The 12,473-nt window shown below is 33.8% G+C and overlaps 2 protein-coding genes across 2 annotated transcripts in view; both read left to right on the top strand.

Annotated features, from left to right (window-relative positions):
- Positions 1-12,473, top strand: part of LOC119997024 (receptor-like protein 13) — an 81,159-nt gene that overhangs the window by 34,152 nt on the left and 34,534 nt on the right. The gene's annotated exons all lie outside the window — the stretch shown is intronic.
- LOC119997149 (ricin B-like lectin EULS3) lies at positions 6,490-7,818 on the top strand. Its single transcript, XM_038843981.1, has 5 exons — positions 6,490-6,616; positions 6,754-6,920; positions 7,072-7,191; positions 7,368-7,584; positions 7,701-7,818. Coding segments are annotated over exons 1-5 (510 nt in total). The 5' UTR covers positions 6,490-6,612; the 3' UTR covers positions 7,703-7,818.

Here is a 12,473-nt window from a genome sequence, read left to right as displayed (position 1 = left end):
CTTTTTACAGGCTGGCATCAAAGTGATGTGACATTGTGGACAATGACATAAATTGTTGGTTTTAGGTTGACCTCAAGTCAAGAAGATGCAACCAAGAAAGTTGCTAGCTAATGACATAAATTGTTTGTTTTAGCTGGACCCAAGTCAAGAAGATGCATCCAAGCAAGTAGCTATCTTTGTAGGAAAACCATGTGACTGGATGGCTTGTTAAGAAGACACTAGTGCCTCTCCAACATCTATAAAAAGTCCTGGAGGAGCATGCATAAATTTCATTAGTTCTTTATGCAAATAGAGATGAGAAATCTAAAGTTGATACTAGTGGCTGTAATAACGTTGGTGTTGTTAGCTGGGTCTTGGAGTCATGGGTGTTGGGACCTAGAGAGGGCTTCACTCTTACAACTCAAACCTTTTTTCACTCGCCTTAACTGGCCAATGAAGGGTGAGGAGAGTTCAGACTGTTGTCATTGGGACATGGTCGAGTGCAATACTTCTACAGGGCGAGTAATCCAACTATCCCTTTATAAGTTGGTAGGCTTCTCCCTCCTCATTTTCTCTCTTTTTTTCTTCCTTGACATCATCGGACGGAAGTTGGCTATTCGGTCATCATTTTTGATGAACGAACAACTGAAATGAAACTCTAGATCAGCCTGACAAAGCCCAATAATCATCGACCGTCGATTATCACTTCAGTTGTTGAAAATTTTTTGTGAAATCACGGCTACCATTTGAAAAAGATCTCGATATGACCTACGGCGATGACCATCAATACCACCAATCAACTCCATGGATCAAGGTTAATCACTTAGATGTTTTATTACTTTTTTGAACTCGTTTTTGTTTCTTTTGAAACTAGATCAACGACTGGTCTAATATTATATCTGTTCTGATATGTTATCTGTTTCGAATGTTCAAATAGCTAATATTTTAACAAGACATAAAACATTTTAACAACACAAATGATATTTTAACAAGACAAATACCAAGATCTGCAAGTCCCAAGGTGAATATGAGTATTAAATTTAAGGATAATGTTTGAGACCCCCATTTAATGTGGAGTGTTGGATGTAAAGTGAGCTCTACATGTGTGTTTTTAATTAATGGTTATTTTAATGTCATATAGATTTGGGGGATTTTTGCTGGAGACACGGTATTAAATGAAACCCATCTTTAAAAAACCTGGTCGTTGTTTGTTCTCCTGTCAACGTTTTGCCTCAAATTGTTGATCTACGCATTGTTTCTTTCTTTCTTTCTGAAAAAAATAAAATAAAATAATTCAAATACAAAAATATACGAGCTATTGGTAAATTATTTATAAAATACTTAATAAAATAGTAAACCCAAAATTAAAAATGGAAACTCTAAATTACAAATTTATATGACGTCTCATATTAACCAAAAAAAAAAAAAAACAAAAGAACAGAGGCAAATTTTTTTTTTAAAAGAATGAAATACAAATTAACTTGAAAAATACAGTCGAATCCACCAAATGGATTAAAATTTGGAAGATGGAATACAATCCATTCGATGTGTTGTATTGTATCGATAAGATCGGCAGGGTAATGATAAACATGAGAAAAAAAAAAAGAAAAAAGAAAACATTGAAATGAATTTGTGCGTTTTAAAAGCTGCTTTTTTTTTTTTTTTTAAATAGCTTGAGAAATTTATTTTTCATTGGAATTGAAAATTGAACACACATATGCCTAACTCAACTAATTGCCAACCGAACCACCTCTCATTGGTTTTGAAATGCTGCTTTGGGATTCCTTTATCCTACTAACCAAAAAAAAATAATAAATAAAGAATCTGGCATCAGTTATGTATTTTCTGCTTTCCCAAACATCAATCCTAGGTAGGAATGGGGCAAAACTCTATCCGTTATGGTTGACCGAATTTGTCCGACCCAGATTAAACTAAGTTTGGATATAAGTTATATCTCTAAAATCTGAGTCCAAACACAAAAAATTTGTTTGGTTTAAAATCCGTTTTGGGTCCAAACATCGAAATCTTGTCTGATTTACTTGTTCGGACTCTAATCCAGATTATATTATTGTCAGATTTACTTGTCCGGATTTAAACCAATCCAGGTTTTATCAGTTAAGTACGTTCGAAATTCAATCCAGATTAGAATCCGGACATATAATTATTTTGTCGTTCTGTTATCCGACTCGTAACCAATTTTTTTGACACCGCTAATCCTTGGCATCAATTCTCATGGTTTTTTAAGACATTTTCTCTACATGGATAAGATCGTAACCTTCTTGAAGAGTTGAGACCACAAAAGGAAGTTCATGGATCTGTCAATGCAAAACTAAGAGATAATAATTGGCACAAAAGATTAGGAAATCCATCTCCGAAGATGGCACTAATGTTAGGTGCATATTTTGTTGAAAACTGTGAAGATTTAGTCTTAGCACAACTAAGAGCTTAGCTCCTTTTGATTGGTTACATATAGATATTTGGGGACCAAAATATGTAATTTCTATGGATGGATATAAGTATTTTTTAACAATTGTTGATGACTTCTCCAGAGTAGTTTGGATTTTTTTAATGAAATGTAAATAAGAAGTTAGATATCACATACAACACTTTCATAACTATGTCGAACACAATTCAATAGAGGAATTAGAATTATAAGGTCTAACAATGGACTTGAATTTAGTATGACATAATTTTACAATAAAGAATGGATTATCCACCAGAAAATATGTCTCTACACACCACAACAAAATGGTGTAGTCGAGAGAAAACATCAACACATGCATCTTAAACACTAGAACATTGGACAATAAAAGTCCATACCATATTCTATATAATCAGATTCCAGTGTTGTTTGCTTCAGTTTGTAGTGGTCCAAAGGTGGATCCTGTGGTGAGAGAGGCTATGGCTCTCAGATTGGGTGTTATAATAAGTTGTTTGGAGTTTTAGTTTCCCGAGGTCCATTTTGAGGGTGATGTGTTGATTGTGGTAAATGCGGTTGTTAAGCCCCATTTGGTTTCGAATTGGGTGATTGAAAATCTAGTTGATTATATCTGGTGGCGTGTGCATGAGATTCCGAAATGGATAATCACCAAGGTTAGCAGGCTTCAAAAAGTTTGGGCGAATGGTCTCGTCAAATGGGTTGTGGCTAGGAATCTCTCCGACAACATTCCCAGTCAGTTTCTTCCGCTATTGCAGTTATGGTTGGATACCAAGCATGATCCTCCTGACCACTGTTTTAGTCTAACCACAAAACTCAAAGTTTGAATCAAAGGCAAGGACTTGTGTGTTCCTAGGATATCCATCTCATGTCAAAGGTTATAAACTCGATCATGGCTATAGAATCAGGTGAGATCTTCAAGAGATAGACCAAGATCAGTTATTGAAATAGTCAACCAAGATCAAACTGATACTCAGATTACTAATAAAGAAATTACAAATACACCAAGATCAGTTATTGAAAACAAAAAAAATAGAGAGAAGAACCCCTGCTTATTTAAATGCTTATGACTATTACAATATCATTGATCATGCTGCATATATATTGTAATGTATTCCATTCATTACAGCATCTATAATGTCTCATCATGAACCTACAACTTCGAGGAGGCATCCAAAGTTTCATATTGGTGTGAAGAAATGAATAAAGAAATAAGTACCTTAAATGAAAACAATACATGGACCGTAGTCAAATTACCAGAAGATAGAAAAGCTATAGGAGGTAAAAAGATACTTTTCATCCCTCAACTATGTCGTGAGTTTCATTTTCGTCCCTAAACTTTTTTTTTTCCCTCCTATTTTCATCTTTCAACTATTGGAAAGTACCATTTTTCGTCCTTCAAGTGAGATTGAGGTTGGAAAATGCTTGCGTGACACCTGTATGGCACGTCGGAGAAATTTAATCTGATGAATAATAGGATGCCACGTTGGATTTTTCCGTTGTCAGATTTATTCGAGGGACAAACGGAGTGCTTTTCCATAGTTGGGGGACGAAAAAGGGAGAAAAAACTAAGGGACGAAAACGAAATTTGATCAATAGTTGAGGGATAATTAAAAAGTATCATTTTGCCGCTACAAAATGGATCTATAAAGTTACATAACCCGGATGGTATCATTGAAAGGTACAAAGCTAGGCTTGTAGCACAAGGCTACAATCAAACCTTAGGCTTTGACTATCAAGAAACTTTCTCTCTTGTTGTCAAAATGGTGACTGTAAGAATTTTCTTGGCTTTAGCTGTTTCAATCAATTGGTTTATACACCACTTAGATGTACACAATGCATTCTTTAATGGAAATTTACAAGAATATGTTTATATGAAAATTCCCCCAGGTTTTGAAACTCATGATTCCAACTATGTGTGCAAACTTAACAAATCTCTATATGGCTTGAAACACGCCTCTAGACATTGGAAAATCAAAAGTAAAAATTTCTTACTGAAATTTGGCTTCAGGCAGTCAAAATGTGATTGCTCTATGTTCATATATAAAAGGACTTATTCGAAAGTCATTTTCTTTTATATGTAGATGACATGACCATTACAAGAATAATTTAACTCTAATTATTAAAGAAATCAAGAACTACATATCTTCCTGCTTCAAAGTCAAAGATCGAGGAGATTTAAAATATTTCTTAGATTTACAAATGCATTCAAGAAAATTATAATTGAATGGGTACGAGAACATAATAGTAGACAGTACACCAATTTTTATAGTACTTCGACGTTTGGCCTACATCTATTCTCTAAAACCTTTGTAGTTGCATATTCTTATTGCTGAATAATATCTAAACAGATTAATACGGTTTTGTGGTTGAAAGAATATATGGAAATAATTCAAATCAGTCAATCAAATTCTTGATTTATTTTGAGGGTATTTGATTGATATTAAAAATCTTATTATTATTAATACTAATTATCGGTAGTAAAATCGGCTCGCCTATCGGTCAGACTAGTTCATCAGCTTTGTTTTCAGTAAAGGCGGACCGTCTGTATAAAAATGACTAGTATAAAAATAAATTTTAACAAATAAAAATGTGTTGTGGTCCATTAAACTTAATTAAAAAAAAACACTTATACACAAATCCAATTTAAGCAATGAAACTTATATATTTTCGTAATGAATAGTCGGACCATGTAAGTGAGGGGGTCAGTTCAAAAGGTTTTAAATAACCCCAAGAAGGGGCGGAGCTACATGTAGGCGAGGTCGCGAGGGTATGTTGTTGCCTACATTCAATTTTTGCAAACTTATCTAGTGATATATTAGTAATTTTATAATTTGACTTATTTATCATAAATTTTGTAAACCTGTAGATCGAATGCCTCTTTCGTTGATTTCCTTCCCTTGCCTCTTCTGTTGTACACTTCTAAAGTCTCAAAGGTCTTAATTAATAGTTAATTCAAAAAAATTTCAGAGAACGCTGCTCTCGGATCTCGTATGGCTTTGCCCCACCTAAGATAAAATTCTACATCCATCCCTCTTTACATTATGTCCTGACTTCACCCCTGTTGTCGATCTTGTCAATTCAATGCAACACATTGAATGGATTTATTCGATTTTTCAAATATAACCCAGCTGGTGGATTCGATTGAATTTTTCAAGTAACCGACTCCAAAACTGGTCTCATATTCATCTTTTATAAATGAGTGCAAAGAGTAGTCAATCGTTATCAGAACTGATTCAACACATTTGTCCCGAATGCGATATATTGTTCATTCATCTTTTTGTAAAATTACTACAAAGAGTAGTCAATCGTTTTGACTCAAGTATTGTCATATTAAAATGATAATTTTTTTAACTTTTTTTTTATAAAATTAAATTGTTTAAATATTCAAAATTGAAAGAAAGAATAAAAAATGAAAGAGATAGTTTATATATTTTGGAATATTAGAAATTTTATTTGAATTATATTAGGATTCTAACTATTTCTATGAATTGAATTTGGTATATTTAATAATTTATTATTTAATTTATTGAATGAGGAATCATATAAGGAAAAATTGGTGATAAGTCAATCTCTTAAAGGTGTTATTCCAACAAGGACACCTTTAAAAGTTTTATTCCATAAAATCCATAAAATTTAAAATACTATTCCAAAAAGGAAAAAAATTAAAATATATAATTTTATTATCTAAAATACCCTCATCTTTATCCTCAAACATGGCACAAGCCGTGATTCTTCTTCGCCAAAAGCTTCGTCGTTGCAATCCATGACATACTCGAAAATTCTATGACATTGAATATGTATACACACAATATGTTGAAATGACAAGAGCCCCACGTATAAATTATTTCGGGTCCCACGTACAAGAAGATTAAAAGTTGACTACTATATATAGACCCTCAAGTCTCTTATCATCTTCAAACCATTTCAAGTTAGGTCATTTCCATAACGCTGAGTTAGGGAGTTCCTCATTTACCAAAAAAACGAAAACAACAAAAAGAATGGAATATAATTCCTTATAAATTATTTCAGGCCGCATGTATGAGAAGATTAGAAGAAGCCAAAAAATCGAATATCATTCCTCACAAATTATTTCGGGCCCACATACAAGAAGATTACAAGTCGACTACTATATATAGATCCTCATGCCTCCTACATACCCTCATCAAGCCATTTCAAATTGAAGTCATTTCGATATGGGTCGTTCTCTTCACCCTGCTTTGTTTTCGTTGTCTTCATTTTAATAAATTATTTTATACATATATGTATGTATAATAGTAATAACATATTTATGTTTATAGAGTCCATTGTAACCGATTACTTCGTTGTATTGACAGCTGCTTGTTCATTAATATCTCCGTATGAAGTTACTACCTTCATTCCAACAAAACAGACTTCTACCATGGATGATGTTAAGGTGACGTGCATGAAAGACCCCAACTACAATTTAACCGTCAAAGATGGCAGGGTGGTTTTTGCTCGCGCTTCTTCAAATGCATGTCAGGTCTGTATGAATACCAGAGCTCATGATTTTTGGACAAAATTTTTGGGTTCCAAACCAATTAATGATCTATTTTCTTGTTTTGGAAATCTAAGCTTAATCAACATGCATTCTGTTCTGATGTCTATGTCAATTTATGAAATTGTTGTTGCAGCACTGGTGCAAGCATGAGGAATATGCCAAGGGAAAGGTGGACAAATATGGCCGCAAAGCATTTGCTCTTGTTAATAATGGTACTGGTCAGGCCCTGAAACATTATGCAGACGGTAAACATGTAAGAAGTCTGCAACAACTTACTTTTTTTTTTTTTTTTTTTTTTTTTTTTCCCTTTGGATCCATATTTCTTTTTTACTCACCAAGCTAGCGCGCTCTATTATGTTATATGGAACTGATCATCTTGTCCTCTAGATATTCTATATAAATATCGATCAAAATTTTCATCATTTGCAGGTGGAGCTGGTGGACTTCGATCCCAGTGATTTGGACGAGTCTCTACTTTGGACGGATGGATCTTCGTGGGGCAAAGGTTATAGTCCTATCTGGATGATTAACAATGTTAATATGAATTTGCAAGCTAAAGATGGGGTTGTCCATAGTGGCTCTACAGTTCAGATAGCGAATTGGAATGGTGGTGGACCTAACCAGCTCTGGAAAATTGTCCCCTATTGTAAGTTTCTTGGAAGACAAGAGTTGTTATGCACACTCAGTAACTCCCCTTAATTTGATTGAGGATATTGCATGCATTCATAGGATTAAAATGCCCTTTTTTGTACAAAATTGCAGGAGGAGGAAGTCGCTATGATGTTGCCAATAGCCATCTATCTACATATATAGATATGTGTGTGTATGTATGTATATTCGGAATAAAACCTTGTTGTGTAACAATATAGCTGTTACAACACTTATGCTGCCGTATATAATATTATATATATACTTGGAATAATAACTCTTGTTTGCTTATATAATTATCTCGATAATTCTATGACAATTAACTTTGTAGTTGCCTAAATTATTTTTCTGTTGGGCTTTTTTGTGTGTAAAATGCTCGTTGTGTGTGGAGACCCGGCTTAATGACCCAACTCAAATGTGAATATGAAAGTGAATTTTTTGGGAGGCTTACGCATGTGAGGGTCGAGCTCAGTATATAGTTAGGGTTTAAGAGTGTGGATGTAACTCTAAAGTTGCGTGTTGTACTTTTTTTCTTAATAGTGAAAATCTCTGCAGTTCCGTAGACGTAAACACATTATCGAACCACGCAAATCTTGTGTCTATTAATTTTTGCACTCTTAATTACGTTGTTATATCAATTCTTTTCATAACATTTTCTTCATGCTTAGCCATTTATTAAGAGTCTTCATTTGACAAATAATATGCTAGTATAGTCTCCAATAGATCATGGGTTCAAACGGTGGAGACGAGATCATTTCTTGAAATAAAACACATAATTATGAGGTGGGTGGTGGTGGTTCATGGAAGCTTTTGGCGCTCTGATATTCTAGATCACCCAGTAACTTTTGATAACTTTATGATGGATCTATAGATGAAAAAGATGATTGAGGATTTGGATATGTTTCTTCTAGCTAAGAAGGTTAGTAATGCTTCAATAACAACTACTTAGTCCTTTCGTCAAACAGTTTATAGACAAACCTTACAACCCATTTATTTTCATTTCTAAAGATGGAGTCCCTGCAGCTACAACTTCTCTTTCAGTTCCTGACACTTCTACTTGTGTTGCTGCGGCTTTTGATTCTGTTTGTGAATCAACAACACTCTCAGATAAAGTTGGAGTGGATGGAGTTCAAGAACTATTCTCCTGATTCTCCTCCATAGTAGTCATCATCAAACAATGCATAAAAGTATTTCAAACACTACATAAAACTACTGCCACGGCATGAAAATATTTCAAACACCGCATAACACTACTGCAGTACTGGCAGTGCATAAAACACTACATAATAAAACTATGGCCAATGCAACAAAGTATTTCAAACACTGTATAAAACTACTGCCAATGCCGTCCATAAAACACTGCATCAAACTTCTGCCAGAACAACAACAAATTGCTACAGATTACACAAATCAAAGAACTCCAACTATTTTAGTTTGGGCACTTCAAATCTCACTCATAACATAATCAATGAAGTGATGAAGTTGAACTGTACTGTAACATAGGCACAAGAGACAACAATCTTTATAGTCAAAACACCATGAACCCTCACAAAGAAAACCAAATAAGAAATGATTCCATGAAAGAGTTCGAAAACAATTTCATACATTTCATGTTTATAAAGCAGACTTTCAAAAAAATAATCTAAGTAATCAACCATAAAAGAATCTAGTACTGACTGCCCAAAAGGCCAATACTCAAAACAGGATATAAAATATTGTACATATCCTACGTTTATAAAATATTGATTCAGACTAGATTGCAGAACTTTTGAGTAATGAATCTCTGTATTACAGGTCTAGCCATCAGTTTCTTCATTCGTCAATGTGTCTCTCACGTGAGATGCTTTGTCTACTCTCTTTTTCATGTAGCCAGCTACACATGATTGTGGATTCCTCATTAGAGCTAAAAAGAGAGAACTAATTTTGATTAGTTGAATAAAAAAAACAGAAATACAGTTCTCTGTTGAACGGTCAACAATGACTCTGTTTCTGTCTTTTTCCAGAACATGTTTAATTGAATTCATTAAAAAAACAGAGGTCGCCGACCACTTGTACAGAACTGGACAAAAGGTGGGTGCCATGTTACTTACCAAATCAAAAAACCCAGAAATCAATTAGTCATTAAATCTTGATTTCCTCAATAAACGCTACTTAATTACATAAAAATCAAGCAAAGAAAGAAAGAAGAGAGACCCTTGTGTGAGTCCACCATGTGGAAAAGTTTGAATTTTCCATCTTAACTGTAGACAGCCTAAAATATCTCTACTTGAAGAATTTTATATGTTCCTTTCTGTAACTCCATTATCATCATCGACAACATAAACACAATTCAATTCCAAATTGGATCAGATTTTCCCCTTGGTGATTTAATCTTGATTTCCTCAATAAACTCTACTTAATTACTTGAAAATCAAGGAAAAAAAGGAAAGGAGAATAACAGAGTACTAATTATCATCATTAACAGCATAAACACAATTCAATTCCAAATTTGATTAGATTTTCCATTGAAACAGAGTACTAATCACCCATGTTGTCTCCTCTGCTTTGTAATTTCATTATCAAAAGCAAGTAAGGAAAATGAACAGAATAGACAGCAGAGAATAACATTAAACCCTCATAAGTTCCATGAATTATGAAGAAGCATTGTTTGATCAAAACCCGGATCTCAACATCACATACCCAAATTTGATCTGATCAGGAGCATTGTTTAATCAAAATTGAATCTTAAAATTTCCATTTGGGGATTAGGTTTTTTTCTTCCTTCCAAAAGCAGGAATCAAAAGAGAAACCCAAAACTCAAATCTTGAAAGAAACAATATCTTCATCTTCTTCATTTAAAGATCCCAATTGATATCTCCAATTCCCAATCTCTGCTGCCGACCCCACCATAGCCGTCGGATAAGAATAAACATTTAGTACTTACTAAACATTTATTTATTCCGAATATTCATCTGAGAACAATTGAAGAGCACTAGTCTACTAGACACTAGTTTGCGAAGGAGAAGAAAGAAAATGCCCCTGTGAAGAATCTTTTCCTTCTTAAGTTTTGTTTCCGAGAAATTACGGAGGAAGCAGACATCAATGTTGTCTAATTACCATCCAAAAGTGGTGTTCTCAATCTGGGAAAGCATTAACAGAACTCACTTTCTCTGTATGGAAGAACTTTAGCGAAGATGCCCAACAGATGTTTGGTTCCCTACTTTATTTTTTTAAGTATTATTTATTTCAAAAGTTTCTAATTATTAATTAATTAATTGGGAAAACGTGTTTAGGTGTAGGTGTTGGGATTACTAATATATGTGTATATGTACTCAATCTTACAGAATTCTGATAACAGTTTTTTTTTTGGTTAGCAGGTTTTATCATTTCTCGAATCTTTATAAGCAACAATTAACTGTATCGTTTCAATGTTTGTACAGAAACCTTCTCTAGCTTCTGGGACTTCTCTCTAATGACAAAACTCCGATGAGGTACGTATTTCTTCCATTACTTTGAAGTGATTCAAAGACTGAGTTTCTTGCAGGTTCTGACAATGAACTCATTGTTGCATTGTGAGTTCATGATATGATGCAATCTCTCTAATAAAATTCGGCATGAAAGTTGTATTAGTCTTCTAATCTCGTAGATACATCGGGTTTGCATGACTTTGTTCTTCCTAGGCTGTCTACTTTAATGGTACCTAGGCTAAAGAAAAAGACATTTGTCATGTGAGAAGGTGTGTCTTTACTTATAAACATGCACATCACTTGGACCTACCCAAGTGATGTGGGACAACATGTACTAAGACCAATGATCACATCTTTGTGCCTTGAATTTTTCTCTGAAGAGTTACCTATGATCGATGTTATTGATTCATACTTCTGCTACAATGTGCATGTATCTTATACTGGTTTCATTAAGAGTCTTGCTTGGATTGATATTTTAGAGAGTTAAATGATGAGGATTAAAGAGACCGGGAGAAGTAACTTGACTACATTTGGTGGAAATGTGGGAGAACTAAAATGAAAACACGGCAATTCACTGAACTTTATAATTTTATTAAATAAAAATGGGCACATAAATAATTTAATTGCCTCCTGAATCTATGATTGGTCTTTTAAGATTCACACTCTAATCTCTATGTCTGTCTCTCTGTTAAGAGTGGAACATAATGCTTCGGTATATTCTCATGTTTTGCATCTTAGAATGTTCTGTCATTCAATCGATAATGCCTTTCTCGGATCAAAAATCTGGTTTTGGCTTCCAGTTTTTTAGGGGTATTTATGAAATAAAATATGAAGATGGAAAATAAGACATCATAAAGTAATCCTTGGTGCTATGTATGTGTAAAATCTGTCAGTACATCTTCTTCAGACTTGTAAGTTATCATGCTGTAATACATTTCACATCACAACTTCTCTCAATTTCTTCAAATGATGACAGTAAATATTATAACTAGCATCAGTGAATGTTAAAACTCCTCATTTCTTAGTCAATTAATATAACTAACATCATTGAATGTTAAAACTCTTTCTTTCTTGGTCAATTATTACAACTAACATCATTGAATGTCAAAACTTCTTCTATCGTAGTCAATTATTATCAGGATTTCATGAGTTGTCACGGAAGATGATGTAGAAATTCCTGGATGAATTATCACATCCACTTGTAAATTTTTCTTATCTAGCGTGATTTATGGATATAGAATATCAAGTGGCATGCTTTAGGGGGCAAAACATTTTCTCCACGGATTGGACCTACCAGCTATGCAGAAAGTCATTCCATCCCCAAGACTTTTGTATGAACAGGTCTTGTCCTAGTTTGAAGAACAATATATGATTTCACAAAAACAACAATATGGCTTATCCACGAACAATAAGATCTGGTTCGCTTATTTTTCATTGTGGA

This window comes from Tripterygium wilfordii, chromosome 4 (assembly GCF_013401445.1).
Source record: "Tripterygium wilfordii isolate XIE 37 chromosome 4, ASM1340144v1, whole genome shotgun sequence".
NCBI lineage: Eukaryota > Viridiplantae > Streptophyta > Magnoliopsida > Celastrales > Celastraceae > Tripterygium > Tripterygium wilfordii.
This window is presented reverse-complemented; position numbering and strand designations above follow the sequence as displayed.

Excerpts from the sequence above, each read along its gene's own strand:
- LOC119997149 (XM_038843981.1), top strand. Across the intron at positions 6,921-7,071 it reads CTTCTTCAAATGCATGTCAG|CACTGGTGCAAGCATGAGGA; the intron begins GTCTGTATGAAT and ends TTGTTGTTGCAG. Across the intron at positions 7,192-7,367 it reads ATTATGCAGACGGTAAACAT|GTGGAGCTGGTGGACTTCGA; the intron begins GTAAGAAGTCTG and ends CATCATTTGCAG.